Source organism: Neoarius graeffei, chromosome 2, assembly GCF_027579695.1.
Source record: "Neoarius graeffei isolate fNeoGra1 chromosome 2, fNeoGra1.pri, whole genome shotgun sequence".
NCBI classification, from domain to species: Eukaryota; Metazoa; Chordata; class Actinopteri; order Siluriformes; family Ariidae; genus Neoarius; species Neoarius graeffei.
This window is the reverse complement of record NC_083570.1, coordinates 25,549,894-25,577,724: the sequence shown is the minus strand read 5'-3', so window position 1 is coordinate 25,577,724 and position 27,831 is coordinate 25,549,894. Positions and strand designations below refer to the sequence as shown.

Sequence of the window (27,831 nt, the reverse complement as noted above, 5' to 3'; positions counted from 1 at the left end):
AATAATTTTCTACCTGTTTGCTTATGATGAAGAAGGTTATATAAGTCCTGTACTGCAGCAGCCAGTGCCATTTATAAATTAAAAATATCAAAATTTTCATTTGTATCCTGGAACTAGGAGATCTTTGATTGTTACAATGTGCAAAAGTGGCACTGAACTCAAACAGGTCAATTGTCACGTAAGAACAAGGAATAATATTTCCTGTCACCAAAACACCCATGCCATTCAAATTAATAAAGGGGACTAAACTACCAATGACAAGTCCTAATACGAGATTCCACTCCAAATGAACAAAGATAATAACAGAACACAACAAACAATTCAGATGACGTTTTCAGGAACAAAATTGTCTAGATCTTCATATTTATATCCAAAGAGTCTAAATTCTGCCTCATAAACTTTGTAGAGTGTCCTCCTCCACTCCATGGGGATGTTGGCGAACCAGGTCTTTGTCTAGCTTTGCTCTGTTTTTGTGCTGTTCAGTGGTCGAAGACCAACAATGTTATCAATATGGAGTATTCGTAGCAGTTGAGCAGCATCTTCATCAATAGTTTCCATCTTCCCGATAAAGTCATAATCAATCAGGCGGGGATGACACAAGTGAATTACTTGTTGCCAGTGTTCATCAAACTTTGTGTAACTGCTTTCTGCAAGGCTCAGTATATATTGGATGAAGTGGTAGAAAGAAGGAACAATGCCATCAGCGTGTGCTTTCTCAAATGATGCTGGTGGAATAGAGAAATTTCCAAATTTCTTTATTATGCCCAGATGAATTCCTTTATAATATGTATTATTTGTTGTTTGCATCTTATCTCTGTAGGCTGAAATCAGCCTCACAAATGGATCTCTGACAAACATGAACTTTTTGTATGTCTCAAGTTTTTGTTTCATCACTGCCTTTGGGTATGCGTTAAGGTGCTGTACAGAGGATCCATGAACTTGTTCATAGGGGATGTCTGCAGGGTCCCTGTAAGGTACACCATGCACCTTCAGGCTCTCGCTCAGAACGATCATGATCCGTTTCCATGCAGTGCAGCCAACTTTTGGAACATAGCAATAGATTGTTCCATGCCGGTCATCGACAAGCAGGTTGTTCAATTCCGACTGGGGAATTTGGTCAAACGTCTACCATTTGCGACCGATGTCTAAGGTATTTGTTAGGGTTTTGCAGGGAATCGAACCCTGGTTGCTGGTGTAATGATCCAGCAAACCCTCACTAGGCCACCAGGGGAATGACTCAAGTACAGAGGAGTGAGGCGAAAGTAGAGTAAAAAAAAAAAAAAACAGTTTATTTACAACATTTACAATCCAAGGCAAAAACAAAAGTATAATCCAAATGCTCAGAAGATAACCAGAGAAAAAACCAAAAGTTCAAAATCAAAACAAAGAGCCAAAAACCAGAAAAGAAGAGGCAAAAATTCAAAACGCTCAGAAGATCCAAAAATAGTAAATACAAAGTCCAAAAAAGTCCAAAAGAAAGCAAAGTACAAAAACCACAAAGACATAGGCGAGAAACACGGAACAGAGGTGTCAGGTGATAACAGCACAAAGACTCCGTGACTAGGGACCAAACTGAGGAAGTATTTATACACAAACTAAAATAGAACACAGGTGGCAATAATGAGGACTAGGTGGGGCACAAGGCACATGGAAAAACAAAACACAACACACAGAAACAATAGCGGCCTCTAGCAGTCAAAACAAACATGACAACAACAGAAAATAATAGCGGCCTCTAGAGGCCAAGATAGTCCAAGTCCTAACAGGACCCCCCCCCCTCAAGGATCGTCTCCTGACGTTCCCAGGATGCTCAGGATGGGCCAAATGGAAGTTCCGGCAAAGTTCTTTATCTAAAATGTCCCGGGCGGGGACCCAACAGCGTTCCTCAGGGCCATAGCCCTCCCAGTCCACAAGATATTGAAGCCCGCCACAGACCCGGCGGGAGTCCAGCAGACGGCGCACGGTGAACACAGTCTGACTCTGGAAGATGCGGGGGGGCGGGGGGTTCCTAGGGGCAAGGGCATACGTGGACAGCCAAACCCGCTGCCCAGGGCGGAAAATGTGGGCAGGCCTTCTATGGTGGTTGGCCTGAGTCTGGTTGGCCATGGAAGTCTGGATGAGGGTCCTCCTGACCTTGTTCCAGGTCTTGCGACACCGTCTCATGTACTGGTTGACTGAGGGCACCCCAGCGTCCTCCTCCTTTTCTGGAAACAGAGGTGGCTGGAACCCGAACTGGCACTGGAACGGCGACAACCTGGTGGCAGATGACTGCAGGGTGTTGTGGGCGTACTCTGCCCATGGCAGCCAGGTGCTCCAAGATGTTGGGTTATCCATCGCCAGGCCTCGCAGGGTGGTTTCCAGGTCCTGGTTGAGCCTCTCGGTCTGGCCGTTGGACTGGGGGTGGAACCCAGAAGAGAGGCTGGCAGTGGCCCCGATGAGTTTGCAGAACTCCCGCCACACTCGAGGGAGAACTGGGGCCCCCGGTCTGAGACGATGTCCTGCGGGAGACCAAAGACTCAGAAGACATGGGTAAAAATAATTTAGGCTGTTTCAAGAGCAGAAGGAAGTTTACACAGTGGTATGAAGCAGCAGGCTTTGGAGAATCTGTCGACAATGACCAAAATGACAGTGTTACCTTGTGAGTCGGGAAGACCCATGATGAAGTCGACCGCCACATGGGACCAGGGACGCCGGGGAATAGGCAGAGGATGCAGGAGGCCCTGGGGACGCTGTCGTGGGTTCTTGGTTCTGGTGCACACCTCACAGGACAGGACAAATGACCTCACTTCCTTCTCCATGCTTGGCCACCAGAAGCGTCTTTTCAAGAAGTCCAGTGTCCTCCAGGCTCCCGGGTGGGCAGTGAGAGGGGATGAATGACCCCACTGAAGAACCTTGGCCCGGGCTTGACGGGGGACATACAGGAGGCCCGGTGGCCCTGGCCCAGGGCCAAGGTCCTGGCGTTGAGCTTGTCGGACGGCCTCCTCAACACCCCAGAGGACAGGGGCCACAATCCGAGACACAGGGATAATAGGCCCAACTTCACTCTCCCTGTTGTTGGGCGAGAATAGCCTGGAGAGCGCGTCCGGTTTGGTGTTCTTAGAGCCAGGGCGGTATGATAGGGTGAAATTAAATCGGCTAAAGAACAAGGCCCACCTAGCCTGTCGTGGATTCAGTCTCTTGGCTTGCTGGAGGTACTCCAGGTTCTTGTGGTCCATCCAAACCAGGAATGGATGTTGTGCTCCCTCCAACCAGTGTCTCCACTCCTCAAGGGCCAGTTTGATTGCGAGCAGTTCCCGATCCCCCACATCATACCAGGACTCTGCAGGGCTCAGGTGGTGGGAGAAGTAAGTGCAGGGGTGCAGCTTTCCCTCCGAACGCTGAGAGAGGAAAAACAGTCTGCCACGAGGAGGGGTAGCCCCAAGGAGCAAGTCGATGGCACAGTCGTAGGCATGGTGCGGAGGAAGAACGGTGGCCCTGCTCTTGCTAAAAACTTCTTTCAGATCCCAGTACTCTGTGGGAACTTGAGATAACTCGGTGAGATCCGGAGACTCGGCAGGAGACACAGGAGAGCTAGAGAGCAGACAAGAGGCATAGAATGCAGGACCCCATTCCACAATCTGGCTTGTTACCCAGTCTATACGAGGGTTGTGGCGGGTAAGCCAAGGAAGGCCTAGAATCACCGGGAACTCTGGTGAAAGAATCAGGTGCAGGGATATTTCTTCTTGGTGACCTTGGGACTGGAGAAAGACTGGAGAAGTAACTTGGGTGACTCTTCCATCACCTAAAGCTTGGCCATCCAGGGCAGACACAGACAGTGGGACTTCAAGAGGAGCAGTAGGGACATTGATTCTGCAGGTGAAGTGGACATCCATAAAGTTTCCAGCTGCCCCGGAGTCTAACAAGGCCTGACGGACTCACCCCAGGAGATGGAGACCAGGATGTAGACTCCTTGGCCAGGAAGTTCAGGAGAGAGGGTAGGCCCCGTCACAACCCTCCCTCGGCTGGACGGAGCGGTCCTTTTCCCGAGAGCTCGGGACATGATGCTCGGAAGTGGCCAGGCTTGCCACAGTAGATGCAGCACTTGTCCCTCCTTCTGCACTCCCTCTCAGATGCGGAGAGGCGAGTACGGCCCAATTGCATGGGCTCTGGACAGTCACTGGAGGAGGTAAATGGGCTCCATGTTGAGGCAGTGAAGCCGGGGAGGCTCAGGACTTGGCGGCATTCTCTAATCCTGTTGTCAAGACGAATGGCATGTGAAATCAGAGTTTCGAGGTCATTTGGGCATCCGACAGAGGCCAGGCCGTCTTTGATGGGGTCAGACAAACCATGGTGGAAGGCTGAAACCAGGGCAGTCTCATTCCATCCGCTGACTGCTGCAAGCATCCGGAACAAGATGGCCTTGCCGGATGGACATGAGCTTTCTGGCTGCGTCTTTACTGATGTCCGCCTGATCGAAGACACGAAGCATCTCCTCTGTAAACAGCTTGAAATCAGAGCACTCGGGTCCCTGTCTCTGCCAGATGGCCGTTGCCCAAGCTCGTGCCTTACCAGCTAACAAGGTTATCACAAAGGCAATCTTGCGGCGATCTGTAGTGTAGGTGGTAGGCTGGAGCTCAAAGGCGAGTTGGCACTGGGTAAGGAACTCCCGGCACTCACCATGCTTGCCGTCATACCTCTGTGGTGCAGGAAATCTGGGTTCACGAGGTGAAGGAGGCAGTGTGGCAGGAGGCACTGGAGGGGGGAGCAGATGCCGGATCAGGATGAGGAGATGCGGGCAGAGGAGTCAGCTGTGCCACGGTTTTCCCAATTTGCTGAAGCAGTACCTCGTGGCAAGCAAGGGCCTCACGTTGGCTTGCAAGTGTTCGTCCATGTGTGTCCATGGTAGCTCCGAAGCGTGTTAAAGCAGCCATAATTCCCTGAAGGTTAGCCGGGTAGACCGTTGAAGACGCCTCTGCTGAGTCGGTCATGACAGAGTCTTTCTGTTAGGGTTTTGCTGGGAATCAAACCCGGGTCGCTGGTGTAATGATCCAGCAAACCCTCACTAGGCCACCAGGGGAATGACTCAAGTGCAGAGGAGTGAGGCGAAAGTAGAGTAAAAAAAAAAAACAGTTTATTTACAATATTCACAATCCAAGGCAAAAACAAAAGTATAATCCAAATGCTCAGAAGATAACTGGGGAAAAAACCAAAAGTTCAAAATCAAAACAAAGAGCCAAAAACCAGAAAAGAAGAGGCAAAAATTCAAACGCTCAGAAGATCCAAAAATAGTAAATACAAAGTCCAAAAAAGTCCAAAAGAAAGCAAAGTACAAAAACCACAAAGACATAGGCGAGGAACACGGAACAGAGGTGTCAGGTGATAACAGCACAAAGACTCCATGACTAGGGACCAAACTGAGGAAGTATTTATACACAAACTAAAATAGAACACAGGTGGCAATAATGAGGACTAGGCGGAGGACTAGGCGGGGCACAAGGCACATGGAAAAAGAAAACACAACACACAGAAACAATAGCAGCCTCTAGCAGTCAAAACAAACATGACAACAACAGAAAATAATAGCGGCCTCTAGAGGCCGAGATAGTCCAAGTCCTAACAGTATTGGCCATATCGTTATTGCTGCACATGTCATGAACAAGCTTCTTTCTTGCATCCTGTCTGATCTTCAGCTTCAGAGGCATTGGGCTTGTATGGATCTTTGCCTCACATCTACCGTGCTCCTCAGAGTTCAGCTGTGGTCCAATTTCTGGGCTAGAAGACTGAGTCTTGGGACTGACATATCTTTCATGTCCATCCTTTGTTTGTCTGTGCATAAAAACTTGAAAAGACATTAAGTTCAGGGACAAAAGAAACATGTAAATATACTTAGACTGGCTCATTTCATCAGATGGGTGAGAGAGAGTCTGAGTATTATGAGCAATTCTGAACTAAAGTAATTCTGAGTGAGGGTGGAGTACATTTAACTGGTAAGGTGACTGCTTTTAAGTCATGTCAAATCAAGTCAAAGTTATTTTCCCAGCACTTTTAACAATAGACATTGTTCGCAAAGCATTTTTACAAAGAAAGTTTAAATATTTTAATCATGAGCTCATTTTACCTCTAACCAATGAGCAAGCCTGTGGCGATGGTGGCAAGCAACAACTCCCTCAGACGACATGAGGATGAAACCTGGAGGGGAACCAGACTCAAAAGGGGACCCACCCTAATTTGGGTGATAAGAGACAATGTGATTATAAATAGCTTGCTTCTATAACAGTGTCCTATATAGTCACAAAGTATAACTGTGAAACCAGGAAATAGATAGAGAGAAAGAATGCTTTTACTGTCACTGCACAAATGTACAACAAACTTTAGTTCATCAAAGGAGAGCAAAGCCACTGCATACGTGTTTGCCGCTACTCTTGGGCACTTCAGCCCAAGGCCGTCCCATGTTAACCTAACTGCATATTTTTGAACTGTGGGGAAAACCAGAGGAACCCACGCAGAACATGCAAACTCCACACAGAAAGGCCCCTGTCAGCCACTGGGCTCAAACCCAGAACCTTTTTGCTGTGAAGAGACAGTGCTAACCACTCACACCACTGTGCCACCCATGATTGTAAATAACTTACTTCTATAACAGTGTCCTATATAGTCACAAAGTATGAAACCAGGAAATTCATTATAGTTTTAACATGAAGTCTGTTTTGTTGAACTTATAAACTGTTCATTGATGGAAACTTGAGTGCAAAACTGTTCATGACAACTGTAGTCCTAGAGTTTGCAAGTTAACTGTAGTCCTCAGCCATAAAAACATTACTGTAAGTGTCCAGAGCCATCTTCCAAGTGCAACTTTCGACTGTCCATATGGGGCCGTCCTCCACAGGAGCTATGTGATGAGACCCAGCCAGATGCAGAAAAATTAATTCATGCTTTTGTTTCCTCTAGGTTGGATTATTGTAATGCCTTACTGTCTGGATGTTCCAGTAAGTGCATAAACAAGCTCCAGTTAGTTCAAAATGCAGCAGCAGCAAGAGTCCTTACTAGAACTAGAAGATATGACCACATCACCCCTGTCTTATCCATGCTACGTTGGCTCCCAATCAAATTTCGTATTGATTATAAAATACTACTATTGACCTTTAAAGCACTGAATGGTCTTGCACCACAGTACCTGAGCGAACTTCTGGTCCTTTATGACCCACCACGCCTACATAGATCAAAAGATGCAGGCTATCTGCTGGTACCTCATATAGTGAAGGCTACATCAGGGGGCAGAGCCTTTTCTTACAAAGCCCCACAGTGATGGAACAGCCTTCCAAGTAGTGTTCAGGACTCAGACACAGTCCCAGTTTTTAAGGCTAGGCTGAAAACATACCTGTTTAGTCAAACCTTTTGTTAATAGTTTTATCAGGTAAAGGAGTAGATCTGGAGGGTCCTCAGGTGTTTGGTAAACTGGGATGGATGGATGTTGTCAGCCCCCCACTCACTCAGGTTTGTTGACAGTGTAGTGGCTGGCTGCTGTATGTCCCACCACACCCTCATGTCTGTGTTACCTTCTGGCTCTCCCCTTTTAGATATGCTGTCATAGTTAGTTTTGCCGAAGTCCCTGCTTGCACTCAGCGCAAAATGTATATTGTTCTTTCTCATCAGGTGACTTTTGGCATACCTAACAACCTGTGTTTTCTCTCATCACATTGCTCCTGTGGAGGACGGCTCCATATGGACAGTCGATAGTCGCACTTGGAAGATTGCTCGGGACACTTACAGTAATGCTTTTATGGCTGAGGACTACAGTTAACTTGCAAACTCTAGGACTGCAGTTGTCATGATTAGTTTTGCACTCAAGTTTCCATCAATGGACAGTTTATAACTTCAACAAAACAGACTTCATTTTAAAACTATAATGAATTTCCTGGTTTCACAGTTATACGTTTTCACATTATCACATTGTCTGTTATCACCCAAATGATGATGCGTTCCCATTTGAGTCTGGTTCCTCTCCAGGGTTCTTCCCCAGGTCGTCTGAGGGAGTTTTTCCTTGCCACCGTCGCCACAGGCTTGCTCATTGGGGATAGATTAGGGATAAAATTAGTTCATGTTTAAAGTATTTAAGTTTCTGTAAAGCTGCTTTGCGACAATGTCTATTGTTAAAAGCGCAATAAAAACAAACTTGACGTGACTTGACAGAGGGCGTCAGGATGGATCAGGGTTTTTTTTTTTTTTAAATCAGATGAACATTCCATTTTGTCACATTCCATGCTTTGTTTTTCAAAACAGGACAATGTCTTCTATTCAAAATCATGAATCAATGGGCCAACACCTGCAAAATGACAGCATTACCAGTTTCTGAATTATATCCATACCCATACAACTGATGATAAAGCCTAGCTCTTTTATTGTGAGCAGAAATGTACATCAGAAGTCAGATATATAAATTGCAGTATTGGGGGTCAGAATATAAAAATTCAACTCATAGCGCTATTCAATTGTTCTTCAATATATATAAGACTATTAAACCAAGTTATGGTCTTATTTACTTATTTCAGATAGTTTTGCTTATTTCAAGCATTTTTTTCTAGAAAGAAGCAAACATGATCTACCAAGAGGATAACAGATATATAAGCTTTATATCTTGAAATAGGCTTAATGGGTTTATATTTGTGATATAATGATTCGTTATGAAAAATATTAAATTTTTTTATTGGTTCAAGATATCTTCATTCACTAAGAAATCATTTTCGCAGTGCAATAAATAGTGATTGCTGCTTTAATTTTATGTCCACACATCACTCAGTGTCAATCTGGAGTGAGAACACAGTTGCAGAAAGCAAGCTTCTGGCACCCCCTTGTGGGCAGCGCTCGAAACTAACGGTGTCCCAATGTCCCGGGGACCATAAAAAATGTCATCGGGACACAAAATTATCATATCTGGGACAATCCCGGGACAATGGAAAAAAACAGATCTAGAAAAAAAGTTCTACATTAATAGTATTTACAAAGCCGTAACACATACGTAGACATTCACCTAATTTGTCAATTTTAATTTTAAAACGTTAACAGCGAAAAATACATAGTAGCTACACTTTCGATGCACCTGCATCCGTAGGCTACAGAGCAGCGCATTCTGTTCTAGAATCTTCGGCCGGAGTCCGCATTATATGGACTTGGAATGGAATTGCTACCGCACACGCTGCGCCGACTCTTGCCAGAACAAAAATGCTTAAGTGGTTGAAGCGGACTGACCGCGGGGAAGAAACTGAAAGCCCAGACATAACGTCTCCGGGACCTTCAGGATCCAAAGTGTCATCGCCTGGTCTGCAGGCAACGCTAGCAACTGAATGAACTTAATGAACACTGTTAGACACGTTATAAAATACAACAGGAATGATGTGGATGATATTGACGGAAGATACCGTTCAACAGAATAAGTGAGTTTTCTTGGTGTCTTTCTAGTTCAGAAAGTTTAGTCAGTCAGCAGCACAACTAGGCTCGGACCTGGCACTATGTTGATGTTGCTAACATTTGCACCCGGCAGCGAAAGTTCATAAAATGGATAACGGAAAGTTCATAAAAATGGATAACGGAAAGTTCATAAAAATGGATAACGTTAATGGATAACGGAAAGTTCATAAAAATGGATAACGGTAATGGTGAAAATTATAAGTTGGCCTTATAAGTGCCAACAGATATTCAAGGTATAAGTAGATGAAATGAACATAAAAGGGGTCTTATTTTCAACTAAAGTGTACTGCAGATGTAGGGAGTTGAAACATTTTCTGAATGAGCTAGTTGGCCCCTTTAAATAAACAGGTATCTATTCATACAGTGAGATCGCCAAAGTTTAATAAACTGAAAATGCAATAACTGTAATTTTGAAGTAGATGATGTATAGGACATGTGTCGCTTGTGTCTTGTGACTTATTGTAAAAATGATATAAAGGGTTCAAAATCGCATAGTTACAAATATAATAGTAACTTCATATGATGGGCGGCACGGTGGTGTAGTGGTTAGCGCTGTCGCCTCACAGCAAGAAGGTCCTGGGTTCGAGCCCTGGGGCCGGCGAGGGCCTTTCTGTGTGGAGTTTGCATGTTCTCCCCGTGTCCGCGTGGGTTTCCTCCGGGTGCTCCGGTTTCCCCCACAGTCCAAAGACATGCAGGTTAGGTTAACTGGTGACTCTAAATTGACCGTAGGTGTGAGTGTGAATGGTTGTCTGTGTCTATGTGTCAGCCCTGTGATGACCTGGCGACTTGTCCAGGGTGTACCCCGCCTTTCGCCCGTGGTCAGCTGGGATGGGCTCCGGCTTGCCTGCGACCCTGTAGGGCAGGATAAAGCGGCTAGAGATAATGAGATGAGATGAGACTTCATATGATAATATTAACCACTGGTTATTTCAGAGAGGAAAAAAATGGGGACACTATTGCTTCCATTCGGGACAATACAACACAGAATTCGGGACCACTGGGGGACACAAAGAAAAAAAGTTAATTTCGAGCCCTGCTTGTGGGGAAAATGGTTCTCTCTGCAGAGATCACACAGTATTTCCAGATTTTAAATTTGAATTGTTGAGTTTGTATGTGAGCTGCATGAGCATGAGGGTGGAGAACATTTAACTCATCAGATGACTGCTGTTATTTTTCTTTTTCAGATAAACATTCCATTTCATCTCATCCCAGGCTTTGTTTTATAACACAGGACAGTGTCTTCTATTCATGGTCATGAATCAATGTGCCAACACCTGCAAAATGCTGAGGCAGGTCTGTGCTAAAAAGCATGACATCTGCCCCTAAATTTTGGCCAAAAATTGTCAATTTGGTTCAAAATGTACTTTTTGTTTCATACAAAATGTAAGACTGGGATTGACATGTACTCCATTCACTCTCAGGAAAGTTGTCTGAGATGCAACATAATGTATGGGGTCCATGATCTCCACCTTATTCTAAGTTTAATGTAATTTGATTTCAAATCATATTTAACCTATTGCGCTTTTGAATTCTGATTGTCGAATTCTGAAATCTGATTGGTCAGAATGTCTTGATTAATTTTCGATAACAGCAGATCTGACATTCCTGCTGAATGTTTCAAAATTCCATATTTTATTCAGAATAGAACATAGACGACATATCAAATGTTTAAACTGAGAAAATGTATCATTTAAAGAGAAAAATTAGGTGATTTTAAATTTCATGACAACAACACATCTCAAAAAAGTTGGGACAAGGCCATGTTTACCACTGTGAGACATCCCCTTTTCTCTTTACAACAGTCTGTAAACGTCTGGGGACTGAGGAGAAAAGTTGCTCAAGTTTAGGGATAGGAATGTTAACCCATTCTTGTCTAATGTAGGATTCTAGTTGCTCAACTGTCTTAGGTCTTTTTTGTCATATCTTCCGTTTTATGATGCCCCAAATGTTTTCTATGGGTGAAAGATCTGGACTGCAGGCTGGCCAGTTCAGTACCCGGACCCTTCTTCAACACAGCCATTGATGCTGTAATTGATGCAGTATGTGGTTTGGCATTGTCATGTTGGAAAATGCAAGGTCTTCCCTGAAAGAGACGTCATCTGGATGGGAGCATATGTTGCTCTAGAACCTGGATATACCTTTCAGCATTGATGGTGTCTTTCCAGATGTATAAGCTGCCCATGCCACACGCACTAATGCAACCCCATACCATCAGAGATGCAGGCTTCTGAACTGAGCACTGATAACAACTTGGGTCATCTTTCTTCTCTTCAGTCTGAATGACACGGTAGGCCTGGGCAAAAAATCGATGCGGTTTTAAAATCGAGTGGGCACGTGAAATCGATTCATTTTTTAAGAAACTCGAGTTTTATGGTTTATTTATTTATTTATTTATTTATCCACTGTCTATGTGTCGCTCATGTTTTATAGCCCACGGCGCAGGCATATCATTTTTTACATTCGCCAATGCACTATCCTTTGTCGTTCATGTTTCCAAGACCATGGTGCACGCATGTCATTTTTATATTCACCAATCCACTGTCCCGACATCAATTTCCAGGCCGCAAGCCCGCAGCGCACGCATTTTTACATTCGCCAAAGAACCCTCGAGGCTTTCCGTACACGTCCTGCAGTTTCTCTAGTTCAAACAAACATGGCGAGTGAAGACGATGAGAAAGAGAGGCTCCTGCCCAAAATAGGCACAACTACATCAGTAATCTGGAACTGGTACCGCTTTGCTGAAACAGATGAAAAGCAAACAACACCGCTTTGCAAAGTGTGTCTGAAACCAGTTGTCGTTACCTGCAGCAGCACGACAAATCTGTTTCAACACTTGAAACGAAAACATCCCGCCGAATGGGAGAAATGCTGCGTTCTACGGAAAGAAAGCATTCCTAGCCGTACTTCCACTGCTAAGTCCACTGCATCAAGAGTATTTTTTTGTTTTCAATTAAGATGTTAATGGAATGTTTGAAGCCTGCTGTTGCTGCTAGGCTCCTTTTCCTCACAAAGAATGTCTGCACTTACTTTTTTACATTTCTATTAAGATGTTTATGGAATGTTTGAAGCCTGCTGTTATTGCTAGGCTCCTTATGAAGAATGTTTGCACTTCTTTAAAATTAACAGTTGAGTTTTTTTATTGGATGTGTTACCTCAGGCTTTGGGCTCTTTAATAGCTCATTGGAGTGCGGGTCCATAAAACTACAGTGCACAAGCACTTTTTTTTGCTGAATACAGTTATTGAAGCCTCTTATGAAAATAAATGTGTTTTGGAAATACATTTACCGTGAGCAGTCATTTTATTTTGAAGGTGGTCATTGAATCGAATCGTGAATCGAGTTTTTTATTAAAAAATCGAAGGGTTTTTTTTTTTTGGGTGAATCGCCCAGCCCTATGACACGGCTTCCCTGATTTCCATAAAGAACTTCAAATTTTGATTCGTCTGACCACAGAACCGTTTTCCACTTTGCCACAGTCCATTTTAAATGAGCTTAGGCCCAGAGAAGATGTCTGCGCTTCTGGATCATGTTTAGATACGGCTTCTTCTTTGAACTGTAGAGTTTTAACTGGCAACGGTGGATGGCATGGTGAATTGTGTTCACAGATACTGTTCTCTGGAAATATTCCTGAGCCCATTTTGTGATTTCCAATACAGAAGCATGCCTGTATTTGATGCAGTGCCGTCTAAGGACCGGAAGATCACGGGCACCCAGTATGGTTTTCCGGCCTTGACCCTTACGCACAGAGATTCTTCTAGATTCTCTGAATCTTTTGATGTTATTATGCACTGTAGATGATGATAGGTTCAAACTCTTTGCAATTTTACACTGTCGAACTCCTTTCTGATATTGCTCCACTATTTGTCAGTGCAGAATTAGGGGGATTGGTGATCCTCTTCCCATCTTTACTTCTGAGAGCCGCTGCCACTCTAAGATGCTCTTTTTATACCCAGTCATGTTAATGACCTATTGCCAATTGACCTAATGAGTTGCAATTTGGTCCTCCAGCTGTTCCTTTTTTGTACCTTTAACTTTTCCAGCCTCTTATTGCCCCTGTCCCAACTTTTTTGAGATGTGTTGCTGTCATGAAATTTCAAATGAGTCAATATTTGGCATGAAATTTCAAAATGTCTCACTTTCGACATTTGATATGTTGTCTATGTTCTATTGTGAATTCAATATCAATTTTTGAGATTTGTAAATTATTGCATTCCGTTTTTATTTAGAATTTGTACTTTGTCCCAACTTTTTTGGAATTGGGGTTGTACAGTAGTGGGTTCCCATTGCCTTCTACTGGATTATTATAGAGGTTTTCTCCTCTCAACCATTCTCTCTCTCTCTCTCTCTCTCTCACACACACACACACACCCTCGGACAATTTAGAGGAGCCAGTTAACCTAACTGCATGTCTTTGAACTGTGGGGGAAACCAGAGCACCCGGAGGAAACCCACACAAACACAGGGAGAACATGCAAGCTCCACACAGAAAGGCCCCCACCAGCCACTGTACTCCGGCCCAGAACCTTTTGCTGTGAGGCAACAGTGCTAACCACTGCACTAATGTGCCCGTCCTCCTATCCATGACTTCCACTTTATTTATTTTTACTGATGCTTTATTGTACAGGTATGTAGGAAGACTCTGGTGTGGGTGGAGCACAGAAGCATGGCAGGCAGTTGTTTGCAATTTGTTTTCTACTTTATTGCTGCTTTACAGCATACAACTTAGACACACTCTCTCACAGACACACACACATATACACACACAGGCTCGTAGCAAGCCCTCAGCGCCATCCTCCCCTTCTTACCCTCTTTTTATCAGGTGCAGTCACTGAAGGAGACACACAAACACACGTTAATTGATAACAGGTGTAGTGACATGACCACTCACCTTCCCTGACTGCGCCCTCCATTCACAGACTGACGCTCGGCCATGCCCCCGCTGGCACAAGGTACTCACCTTTTAATTAGTGGGCTGTAATTTAAAGTGTACCGCAAGCTGGCCTAGTGTTTAGCGTGTCTGCCTCTTGACTGGTAGGTTGCGAGTTCTGCTCAAGGTCGGGTCATACCAAGGACCATTATCAAAATGATAGCTACTGCCACCTGCTGAGGCATGCTGCAAGATAGATGTGAGTAGGGTGTCAAACTCTTGTGGTTACCAGAGGACTGGCCCACCACTGGAACTCTACCTATGTAATAGGCGAGAGGCCGAGGGCTACTGAAACTGACATTGGCACCACCCAATGCAAATGGAGGGCCTGGATGGTGACATCGCAGGTGTCCACGCGGCCCTGAAGTTTGTTCTAGGACCATCACCTCGACTGACTGCGCCTTTGAAAGACTCCGATGGTAACATCTTGTTGGAGAAACCCAACCAACTCAAACGCTGGGTTGATCACTTTAGCTCTCTCTCCAGCAACCCCGTACCGTTTGATGAATCCATGCTGGATTGCATAGAACAGCTCCCGGAACTGACATACCTTGATGAAGATCCCACCTTGCAAGAAATTGAGAGCGCCCTAAAGGACATGAAAAGAGGCAAGGTGTCTGGGAGTGATGGTATACCTCCAGATCTTCTTAAACTTGACGTCCCTGTCTTGAACGAACACCTGCTCGACCTGTTGTTATCATGCTGGCGTGAAGGCCGCGTCCCACAGGATCTCAAAGATGCAAAGCTGGTGACCCTCTTTAAGAACAAGGGGTCTAGACAAGTCTGTGACAACTATAGAGCCATTGCTTTGCTCAGTCTGGTCAGTAAACTCTTTGCCTGTGTAATTCTGAAGAGATTATAGGTTCTTGCAGACAGAATTTATCTTGAATCTGAGTGTGACTTCCAAAGGCATCTATCTACTGTACCATCGACATGGTCTTCACTCTCCGTCTGCTTCAGGAGAAATGCATTGAGCAAAATAAACCTTTGCTGGCTGTTTTCATAGACTTAACCAAAGCCTTCGAATCGGTCAGCCGTGAAGGCCTGTATCTGGTATTACACAAGTTAGGCTGTCCACCTAAACTCCTAGCTATCATCAAGGCATTTCATGATGGAATGTCTGCTTGCGTAGATTTTGATGGTGACCTATCAGAAGCCTTCACAGTGAATTGCGGAGTTAAACAGGGATGCGTGATGGCGCCAACTCTGTTTGGCATCTTCTTATCCACTCTGCTACATATCGCTTTTCCAAACCTTGAAGGCATCACCCTCAGCACCAGGAGTGATGGCAAACTTTTCAAACTTGCTCGCCTCAGGGCAAAGTCGAAAACCAGCACAGTCCTGATACGCGAACTAATGTTCGCTGATGACGCCGCATTTTGCTCTCATGGTGAAGCCGAGCTACAAGGCATGTGTGACGCATTTAGTCAAACCTGTGACAAATTTGGTCAAACGATTAGTGTGAAGAAGACAGTTGCCTTCTCAACTAATGCACCCCCTCCTCACATCACCATCAATGCTCTCGACACGGTCAAAGACTTCAGTTACCTAGGTTCCATGGTCTCGTCTTCTGGAAATCTAAACCATGAAGTTGACTCACGCATTGGCCAGGCTGCCTATCTGTTCGGGAAATTGAAAAGTCATGCTTGGGACAAGAAGAATCTTACAATCCATACCAAAGTGCGCATATACCAAACTTGCATACTGAATGCTTTGCTCTATGGTTTTGAGACATGTGCTTCTCATGCTCACATTGAAAGGAAACTTAACAGCTTCCACCTTTGATGCCTCAAAAATATCTGTGGGGTTACATGGATGGATAAAGTTTCAAACTTGGAGATCTACAAAAGATGTGGCACCACAAGCCTGTATCCAATCCTGAAACAATGTAGGCTGTGTTGGTTGGGCCATGTGTTCCGCATGGCCAACTCTTGTCTTCCCCACCATATTTTCTATGGTCAGCTTGCAGATGGCAAAAACTTCACTTTGTCGATGTTTGCAAGCACGACCTGAAATTATTCAACATCAGAGCTGATTGGGAGAACCTTGCCCAAGATCAAATTTCTTGGTGGCACAAGCTCCACCAAGGTGCCAAAAAACTTGAAAATGATCTGGTGACAAAGGAGTCTGACAGAAGATGGAAGAGACATGAACCTTGTCAAACAACGGAATTCATCTGTGAAACCTGCGGCAAGCTTTGCAACAGTGCTTTTCAGTGCGGCAAGCTTTGTAACAGTGCTTTTCAGCTTTTCCTTTTCAGTGCTCTTTTTTGTTGTTATTGTATTTTTTTTCTTGCTTGTTTGTGCACCATCGGTTCTGCAAACATCCAGTTCACCCGCCAGACACTTTTGGACATCGGTGACCAATACCAGATATCTGTTTCGAGGGATTTTCACTACACGCATAACATCCTAGATGACATAGGGAGACCGCTGGGCTCTCCGTGGATTGTTATCGGGTCTAGGAGGCGGCGCAGATGGAGGAGGGAGAGCAAGCAGAAGCGGGGCCGCAGGTCCAGTATTATGCTAAGACTAAGAAAACAATCACACAAACCACCTCTACCGAGCCTGTATCTCTCTAATGCCAGATCTCTGGTGCATAAAACGGATGACTTGGAATTACAACTCGCTGGAAATCGCTATGTTCGTGACTGTTGTATCTTGATTATCACCGAAACCTGGCTTCACCCGGGAATTCCCGATGCTAGCTTGCAGCTAGCAGGTCGCACTCTGCTTTGCTGGGACAGGACTGAGGACTCTGGTAAGAGCAGAGGAGGGGGGCTCTGTATTTATGTGCATGATAACTGATGTAACAACAGAACAATTATAGACAAACACTGTTCCCCAGACCTCGAGTACATATCTGTTAGATGCCGGCCTTTTTTTCTACCGAGAGAGCTAATGTAACTGTAGTGATTGTCACGGCTGTGTATATTCCACCCGACGCCAGTGTAAACGCAGCGCTTTCTCTCCTGCTGAACACCATAAACGAAGAGCAGCGAGCCCACCCTGATGGTGTTCACAGAATTGCGGGAGACTTTAATAAGGCCAACTTGAAGACTGTACTGCCGAAGTTCTATCAACGTGTCAAGTGTTCTACTAGAGGGGAGAACACTCTGGATCATGTTTACTCCAACATCAGGCACACGTACAGAGCCATACCCCTCCCCCACCTTGGGCAATCAGACCATCTTTCCCTCCTGCTCTCCCCAGCCTACATCCCCCTCAGACACAGAGCCAGGCCCAGGCCCACCAGGAATGTTACAACCTGGCCTGACAATGCACTCTCCAAACTACAAGACTGCTTCAATCAGACAGACTGGGACCTATTTGAACACCAGGAGCTGGAGATATTCACAGGAACAGTACTGGACTATATCAAGTTCTGTATCGGGAATGTGACAGTGGACAAAAATGTCCGGGTTTTCCCAAACCAGAAACCCTGGATGACCAGCCAGGTCCACTCACTCTTCAGGGCCCGCGTCGCTGCCTTCAGGTCAGGTGACAGAGCTCTGTACAGAGCTGCTCGAGCTGACCTGAAAAGAGGAATTAAAAAAGCCAAGGCAGACCATAGGATAAGTATAGAGTCCCACCTGTTCAGCAACAACACACGGGAGATGTGGCAGGGTATACAAGGCATCACAAACTTTAGAGGCTGTGATGCGTCAACAGGAGACGTGAGTGCACCGCTGGCAGAAGAGCTAAATTGCTTCTTTGCTCACTTTGAAACATCCCAGCAGCACTCATCTGCTCCAGCCCTGCCCCCACCCCCACCCGGTTCCTGCACCACTCCATTCACTGTACAGGAGCACGATGTCAGACGGATGCTCCTGGCAGTGAACCCCAAGAAAGCTACCGGCCCAGACGGAGTACCTGGCAAGGTGCTCAGAGTGTGCGCCCATCAGCTCGCCCTCACCTTCACCAGGATCTTCAACCTCTCCCTGGCTCAGGTAGTCATCCCACCCTGCCTAAAATCAGCAACAATAATCCCAGTGCCGAAGAAGTTTCCCGTCACCAGCCTGAATGATTACCGTCTTGTGGCCCTCACCCTGGTGATCATGAAATGCTTCGAGAGACTAGTTCTTCAGCACATCAAGGACTACCTCCCCCCAGACTTCAACCCCCACCAGTTCGCATATTGTGTGAACAGATCCACAGAGGACACCATTGCCGTAGCTCTCCACTCTGCGCTGAACCACCTGGAGCAGCGCCAGAGTTATGTCCGGATGCTCTTTGTGGATTACAGTTCAGCCTTTAACACAATAATCACAGACATTCTCATCAGAAAACTGGACACTCTCAGCCTCCCCCGTCTCACATGTGCCTGGATAAAGGACTTTCTCACCAACCGGCCCCAGACTGTGAGACTTGGCCCCCACTTCTCCTCCACCCGCACGTTGAGCACCGGCTCTCCACAGGGCTGTGTGCTGAGCCCCCTCCTGTACTGCCTCTACACCCACGACTGCAGTTCAACCCACAACAACAACCTCATCGTCAAGTTTGCTGATGACACCACTGTGGTCGGACTCATTTCGAAGGAGACGAGGCAGCCTACAGAGAGGAGGTCCTGAAGTTGGCAGCCTGGTGTTCGGAGAATAACCTTGCTCTGAACACCAAGAAAACCAAAGAGATCATCGTTGACTTCAGGAAGCACAGCACTGACCTAGCCCCCCTTTATATCAATGGCGAGTGTGTGGAGAGGGTCCACACCTTCCAGTTTCTCTGCATTTTCATCTCTGCCGATGTCTCCTGGACAGAGAACATCATGGCAGTCATCATGAAGGCTCAGCAGCGGTTACACTTCCTGAGAGTCCTCAGGAAGTACAACCTAGACTCCAACCTAATAATCATGGACATATACTTGACTTGCTTTGCTCTACTGGTACAAAAATTGTATCTGTATCAGGTTCTGATGTAGGTTTTACTGACCACAGGTTGATTGAGTGTTGTCTCAGTGTGCCACCTTCTAAACTTCCTCTGCGTTCTACTGTCTCTTTCCGTAATCTTTCTTCTATTGATGTGCATTCTTTCTCTGCCTCTCTCCTTTCTTCTTTTGTTAAATTTGCTGAGGTTTCCTCTCCTGATGATAAAGTTGCTATTTACAATAATACGATATCTAACGCACTTAACACTTTCGCTCCCCTTAATACTAGACAGGTCTCCGCAAGTCGCGCCTCTCCTTGGTTCACCTCTGAGCTTAGGGCCTTGAAGGCCAATGGAAGGCGGCTAGAGCACCTTTATAAGAAAACTGGCCTTACTATTCATCTTTCACTCTTCTCTGAACACATCACAAAGTATAAGGATGCTCTTAATGCTGCTCGTTCCTCCTACTATGCTAACATCATTAAGAGTGGCAATCACAGACCCAAAACTTTGTTTAATACAATAAATAAACTTCTTCAGCCTCCTTCCTCAACCACTCCCAGTTCTCCTGCTCAGTGTCAGGCTTTTTTGGGTTTTTTCAATGATAAAATTGCCAGTATTTACCAACACTTTCATTCTGAAATTTATTCTTCTGTCCCGCTAGTAGCTCTTTCTCATAAAGCTGACTGCTGTCTCTCTGCTTTCTCTCCTGTTGATTCTTTTAAAGTATCGGAAATTATAACTAAGTCCTCCTCCTCCTCATGTTTGTTGGACCCTGCACCCACTGCACTCCTTAAATCCTGTGTATCTGCTATCTCCCCTTATATTGCTCATTTGATTAATCAGTGTTTTGCTTTAGGCACTGTTCCCATCTCCCTCAAAATTGCTTCAGTTACACCAATACTAAAGAAACCTGGTCTAGATTCTCTTTCACTGTCCAATTACAGACCCATTTCAAATCTCCCTTTTCTAGCTAAAGTAATGGAGAGAGTTGTAGCCTCTCAGCTTCATACTTTCCTTGCTCAAAATGATCTCTATGAACCCTTTCAGTCAGGCTTTCATAATATGCATAGCACTGAATCTGCTCTCTTGAGAGTTGTTAATGACCTCCTGCTCTCAACTGATGCTGGTCATCTCAATGTCCTTGTTCTCTTGGACCTCACAGCCGCCTTTGACACCGTACATCATGAGAGACTCATTTCCAGACTATCTTCTTTTGGTATTACTGGCTTAGCTTTATCCTGGTTTCAGTCATATCTAGCAAACAGGCAACAGTTTATTTCTATTGGTGTTCATAAATCATCCACTGCTACTGTTGCTCAAGGTGTGCCTCAGGGTTCTGTCCTTGGTCCCCTTCTTTTTATATTATATGTTTCTCCTATAGCTCAGATTATTCGTAACCATGGCCTTAACTTTCATTGTTATGCTGATGATATTTAAATCTACATCACTATCACCCCTTCCATTGCCTCTGTTCAGCTGCTAAGGTCTTGCATCACTGACCTTAAGCAATGGCTGTATAAGAACTGCCTTAAACTTAATGCTGACAAAACAGAGGTTCTATTAGTAGGTACCAAAAGACAGGTTCAGAATTTCTCCAGTTTTACTATTGATATAGATGGTGTGTCTATTCATCCTTCCCAAGTTATAAAAAACCTTGGAGTTATCTTTGACTCCACCCTTACGTTTGAACCCCATCTTAAACTAATTACTAAGAATGCTTTCTTTCACCTCCGCAATATTGCTCGTCTCCGCCCTTTTCTTTTGGAAACTGATGCCAATATGTTGGTCAATGCATTTATTTTTTCTTGTCTTGACTATTGCAATTCTCTCTTTTATGGTCTCCCTGCCACATTGCTCAATCGCCTGCAGTACATTCAAAACTCAGCAGCAAGAATCCTCACACTCACCAAGCGCACTGCTCACATCACTCCTGTTTTACAGCAACTGCATTGGTTGCCAGTTATCTCCCGGATCAAATACAAAATTTTGCTGTTAACCTATAAAGATCTTCATGGTTTCGCTCCTTCCTATCTCTGTGAGTTAATTCATTTGTACTGTCCCTCCCACTCCCTCAGATCTTCTGTCTGTGGACTTCTGACTGTTCCTCGTTTTAAATTGGCATCTATGGGTGGCAGATCATTTAGTGTTGCTGCTCCTAAACTTTGGAATTCGTTACCACAATCGCTTCGTGACTGTTCCACACTCTCTTCCTTCAAAGCCAACTTGAAAACTTTTCTCTTTACCTCACACTATTCTTCCTAATTTTTTTTTTGATGGTAACTCTTTTGTAAAGCATCCTTGGGTTTGTGAAAGGCGCTATATAAATTGAACTTATTATTATTATTATTATTATTATTATTATTATTATTATTAACCTGCTGCTGACCTTCTACCGCTCATCCATTGAAAGCCTGCTGATGTACTGTATCACAGTATGGTATGGCAGCTGCACTGCTGCAGACAGGGAGAGGCTCCGAAGAGTAGTAAAGGCAGCACAGAAGATCATCGGCTGCCCTCTCCCCTCCCTGATGGACATTTACACCTCCCGCTGCCTCAGCAGAGCTAAGAACATTACCAAGGATAGCTCCCACCCTGGCTTTGATCTGTTTGACCTGTTGCCCTCAGGGAGGCGCTACAGGTGCATCAAGACAAAAACAAATAGATTCAAAAACAGCTTCTTTCCAAAAGCCATAACCACCCTGAACTCGAATATACAATGACTTTATAGTCTAACCCCCCCAGCCCACGGACTCTCCCTGTGCAATACTTATAATGTGCAATACCCGGACTCCCCCTGTGCAATACTTATAATGTGCAATACCCGGACTCTCCCTGTACAATACTTATAATGTGCAACACCCGGACTCTCCCTGTGCAATACTTATAATGTGCAATACCCGGACTCTTCCTGTGCAATACTTATAATGTGCAACACCCGAACTCTCCCTGTGCAATACTTATAATGTGCAACACCCGGACTCTCTCTGTGCAATACTTATAATGTGCAATACCCGGACTCTCTCTGTGCAATGCTTATAATACTTATAATGTGCAATACCTGGACTCTCTCTGTGCAATAATGTGCAATACCCCACTCCATAATGTGGAACACAACACTGTACATAGCACCCTTTTTTTTTGTATTGCATATTTTTATACTGTTTGCACTGTGATTGGAGTTGCTTTTAATCTCATTGTACATGTGTGTAGTGACAATAAAGGCATTCTATTCTATTCTATTCTATTCTATTCTATTCTATTTTTCCATTTTGTTGAATATGGCCATGTACTGGAAGTGACGTCACATCTTACGGAAACCATTCAGAAAGCAGCTTGGGTGTCTCATCTCATCATCTCTAGCTGCTTTATCCTGTTCTACAGGGTCACAGGCAAGCTGGAGCCTATCCCAGCTAACTACGGGCGAAAGGCGGGGTACACCCTCGCCAGGTCATCACAGGGCTGACACATAGACACAGACAACCATTCACACTCACATTCACACCTACAGTCAATTTAGAGTCACCAGTTAACCTAACCTGCATGTCTTTGGACTGTGGGGGAAACCAGAGCACCCGGAGGAAACTCACACGGACATGGGGAGAACATGCAAACTCCACACAGAAAGGCCCTCGCCGGCCACGGGGCTCGAACCCGGACCTTCTTACTGCGAGGCAAGAGTGGCAGCTAGTTATAGTAGCTCCGAGCATGTTCATGTGTTTTGGTATGTTTTTGTACTTTTTTTGTGTTTCTTTCTGTACTTGTCTCAGTCGGAAGTGTGCACCTCGGGATGTACTACTCATGAGACTGTGCATTTGTATTTTTCTCTTTTTCTTTCGGGGGCTAGTTAAATCGGCATCAGCGGACCCTTTCAGCCATGGCTCCATTGTTTACACTCGGGAGCAGCTGTTAGCACTGCGCAACTCCAAGGTACTCCCCATGGAAAGACCTTTGATCCCCGCGGAATTAAGGAGAAGGAAAAGGGGATGCAGAGCTGGAATGAAGTGCCGGGAGAAGAAAAGATGGTATAAACCATGTATACTGTCTGTCATCATGGGAAACGTAAGATCTCTCCCTAATAAGATGGATGAGCTAACGGCGCTAACCAGGCTGCAGAGGGAGTACCGGGAGTGTAGCCTTATGTGCTTCACAGATACTTGGCTGAATGAACTCTCACCGGACTCACACGTCACTCTGGACAGATTTCAACTCGTGAGAGCAGGCAGGAAAGCCAAGGAGAGCGGTAAGAGGAAAGGAGGGGGTATCGCGATGTTTATGAATGACAGATGGTGTAACCCGGGGCACACCATCAGGGTAAAGGAGCAGTATTGCAGTAAAAATATTGAACCGCTAGCGGTTAGCATTCGGCCATATTCCCAGCAAGCAAGCCCGTGCAGGCTCCCTTTGGGCCCACCATGGGCCATATTAGGGGCCCCCTGCGGGCTGCCCGCACAGGGCCCGTGAGGCTTTGCTCATTGGCAAAGTACTGGCCCCTCAGTATGGGCCCCATACGGGCAGCCCACACCTAGCCCTAAATAAGCCCACACAGGTCCTGAATGGGCTGCCCTCACTCTGCCCTAAGCATAGCCCTCTCCTGGCCCGCAGAAAACACACATTGATATTTTTATATATATTAATATTTATGATATTTCATTCTACAATGTGTGCACACAAAAACTTAAAAAATGTATAGATTATTTAAAGAATTCTATAATTGACTTGATAAATACTTTGTCCTTCCTAGACCCATACAATATCAATATCAAAATGTGTGTGTGTTTGAATAGTAATTTCTATAGTGTTTATTATTTATTGTGTTTCTGACAATACATAATAATGTTTAAAAAATGTGAAATAGTCAAAATTTCAGAGTCCAAGTTTTAATAAATAATTTCACATAAATAAATAAATGAATAAATAAATAAATAAATAAATTTGAACAAATACATACAGTTCATCAAACGCTTTTGCACACCTCTGTAAATTGACAGGTGCGTATATAGGTTAACATCCCAGTGAGGTTGTCATTCAAAAGTAAAGAATATCTTCCACCACTAACAACACACACACACGCGCACACACACACACACACACACACACACACATTAAACGTCCTGTGCTGCAACTCGAATGTACCGCTGCCTACGGCCACCCGCCCTATCTCGGGCATTCCGGAACCACACCTTCACCTCGTCCTCAATCTGTGCTGCTGGTGGGGAGTCCATTGAGCCTCTCCTAACAGCATCTGTATAGATGGGCAAAATGTTTTCAAGATAAGAGGAATGTTTGGTTATTTGCAAAATCAGCACTTTTGATATATTTGATTTGAAGTTCATTTCAAAGGTCCAGCGTGTAATTTTAGCAGTTTGTTTAGTTTAAAACTAGAAGAGTGAGTGCAATATGGACCAGGGTGCTAGATAAACAGAGAACAAGCACAGTAGGAATTACTTAAAATGCACATTGTACAGGACAGATTCTAAAAAGTTGGGACAATTGGAATTTTTGTGAATAAAACAAAACACTTTTTAAACATTCAATCTACACATAAGATGGAGGAAAAAATATTGTTTCGTGGGAAATATGTATTCATTTATTTGATACATGCAACAGATTTTTAAAAATGTGACGGCAAATTATTTTGTTGTTATTCACAAAATAAAATTTCACTTTGGAATCCAATTTGTAGATGAAGAGAATCCAGTGTCTTAAGTGCCAGTCAAAGAGTGATGATCAGCCAATTTTATCGTAGGAGATTAAAAAAAACTTACCTACAACTACCCTCTTTAATTTTAGGTCCCGGAATGCCCTTTTGTCATTGCACCCATTCCAATTGATGGTCATGGCCAATGAATGGCCGAAAACGGTGGCCAGGACCCTCCTGGTTGTGGCCTGGACAGTGGCACCACCAATTGTCCCCAGATAAGCAGTCTAAAGGAAAGAAAAGTAAAGATTAGCTCATCTGCTCCCACAATAATGGACATTATAAGCCATTTTCATAGATTTAATGTGGACAAAAAAACAAGCTGATACAACACAAACTACTGAATCAAAAGTCCCACTTGTGCACATTTTTCAAAAGCATCATAACACACGCCATCAGTTAAGGTAACTCCATATATCATCACTTATAACTTCTTGATCATAGAGAGGAATTCGCCTCAGACCTTTACTATAATACCTTTTCAAAGAACTTAAAGGGGCTGCAACTTAGAAACCAATATACATACCAATTCTTTTTGGTAGGGGCTGTCCTCCAGTTTTTCCTCCAGTCCATTGAGGTCCTGGAAGTTCTGGAGAGGTAGCTCCAAGTTGTCTGGCAGCTTTGCGTGTTTGTTGCTGCCTGATCTGGCCAACATTGTCACCGTCCGCTCCAATGCAGACAGCCTATCCTTAATCTCCTCCAGCGTAGAGACCAAATATCTCTCAAGGCCTGAAAGGAAAAAGACACTGAACTGAGTGGCTTTTGTGCTTGAGAGAAGCTTACAGTCAGGATAGTGCTATCATGCTAACATGTTTTCTAAAGATTTTTCAAAAGGTATCATGATTTATGTCTTTTGCTTTGTATCCAAATGCGAATAGACGAATGAACACCAATTTTCAAGGAGCTATGATAAATAATACAGAATGTAAGGGGAAAAATATAAAATGTGTACAAACGGATGAATATGCAATAAAAAAGACCCTCCAGTTTTCTCCAAACTCCTAACTGATCTTGAATCCATCAAACCATTTCTATTTTTAGAACTGTCTACATCCAAAATAACTTCAGTCACTGCTTCACTGTCCATCAGAGCTCAATTCTCAATCCAAGTTAAGTCTGATATAGACAGCTATAGGGACATTTAAGTGGCTTGATGGATGCAATAGCAGTAAAAGTTTTGGACTCAATACCAGTTGAACACTTAAGGTATATCTGCATAACCTACCTGAGGATAATGATGGCTGCCTTGCAGGTGGGTAAATAGGGAGGGGTGGACTAAGTTGGTCGTCCACTTGTTCAGATGGATTTCCTGCAAAGATGAGAAAAAAACTGTTACACATGTGTGTCAAACAAAATTGTTTTTGACGTGGTTGCAGTCAGTCACACTAAACAAGATGATACATATCTTTTGAGTGTGTGTGTGTGTGTGTGTGTGTGTGTGTGTGTGTGTGCGTGTATTGGGGCGTGGGGTATGGGAAAAAGTTGTAAATAATGCCTACTTGAGGATGATGATGGCTGCCTCAAAGAGGGGTGAATTGGGAGGGGTTGAGGTGGGCTCAACAGCTGGGTGTCCATGTGATGGGCTTGGCCTGAGTGTGAACTTGCTGCAAAGATGAGAAAAAAAAGTTTCTGTTACACTGTGCCTCAGAGAATTGTCTTTTGATGCGACTACAGTCATTCACACAGATATTAAAGAAGACATTTCTTTGTGTGTGCATGAGGGAGATTTATAGGCCTAGAGTTTATGGGGAAAATGTGTAAATGTGCATAACCTACATGAGGACAATGATGGCTGCCTCACTGGTGAAGGTGGTGGGGGTGGGCTCATAAGAGTCAGGTTCATCGCTGCTGGTGGAACTGGTGGCAATGGTCTACTTGGTCCAGGCTCAGGCAGGGTGATGTAACGTTTCGTTGGTCTGCACAAAGAAACAGGATAACTTTAGTTGTTTGTTTTCTCATTCATAATTTACCTACCCAGCTCCTTGTTGTGAATAACATGGCATAGGCGTCGTGCTCCAACTCCCCAGCCGTTGTAAATCAAGCGTAAACCCACGGCCTCTCGTGGCTTATTGCTTAAATTAATGAGGGGAATGTTTGCTCTCCAAATCTTAAATTGGTTGGTTGCTTTTTCACGGTGCTCCTCTGAACAAAGCCTAACCAAATCTAATTCATAACTTTTCAATAAAGAAAGTGTGTTCAGACTTTAATGGTCCTGACAGAATTATTATCATCTACTTCAATAATTGGCACAATTTAACCCAATGTCTTCTACAGTGGCACAACTCAAACTTACTGTCTTGAACGCTGGCATCTCTCCAACTCCTCAGGCTCACTGGCGACAGCTAAATGTGTTTCTGCCATTTTGGCCTTTTTTCTCGCCTTTTCATAGTCATCTGTAAAGGCAAAAGTTTGTCAGACCCAAATTTATATACCATATCAATTCATCAGGCATCACTACTTCTGACATTCCTGTTGTAACCCTGTGGAAAAATGGATAAACTGTTTTTTAAGTGAGAATAAACTTTTCACCAACCATTAAGGGGAAAAAGAAATTACAAACTGTTCAGATTAATGTTTGCATTCAGCATTATTTTCAATTCTTGAAAAAAGGAGAGTCCTACCTGCAGTGCCCAAAACTGTGATGGTGTGGGTGGTCCACGCTGGTCTATGTGTTAATAGAGCCATTTTAAATTTATTTGGATCTGCATAAGGTGGCCAGAAGGTCATCGAATTGTCACCATTAGTCCAGCTGTTGCTTACAATCCCAACAGAGTTGTCAAGGAACTCCACAACAAAATACATGATTGGCCTGAAAGTAAAAAAATAATAATAATAAAAAAAAGATTAAAAAAACTGTCAGGTGGGGGTGGGGGGGTGGCTAATTACTGTGGAGGAGAG

General features: G+C 44.3%; 1 protein-coding gene and 1 pseudogene across 1 annotated transcript; both read right to left on the bottom strand.

Moving 5' to 3' along the window:
* Positions 1 to 321: 321 nt before the first annotated feature.
* On the bottom strand, positions 322 to 14,375 carry LOC132869249 (carbohydrate sulfotransferase 12-like; annotated as a pseudogene).
* A 9,960-nt stretch (positions 14,376 to 24,335) lies between these two features.
* On the bottom strand, positions 24,336 to 27,586 carry LOC132869242 (uncharacterized). Its single transcript, XM_060902581.1, has 8 exons — positions 27,555 to 27,586; positions 27,227 to 27,326; positions 26,710 to 26,849; positions 26,433 to 26,537; positions 26,159 to 26,242; positions 25,460 to 25,662; positions 25,001 to 25,160; positions 24,336 to 24,477 (listed from the first exon to the last, which is right to left on the bottom strand). Exons 2-8 carry the CDS (start codon positions 27,292 to 27,294, stop codon positions 24,338 to 24,340), a joined length of 900 nt encoding a protein of 299 aa, XP_060758564.1. The 5' UTR covers positions 27,295 to 27,326; positions 27,555 to 27,586; the 3' UTR covers positions 24,336 to 24,337.
* Between the last annotated feature and the right edge of the window lie 245 nt (positions 27,587 to 27,831).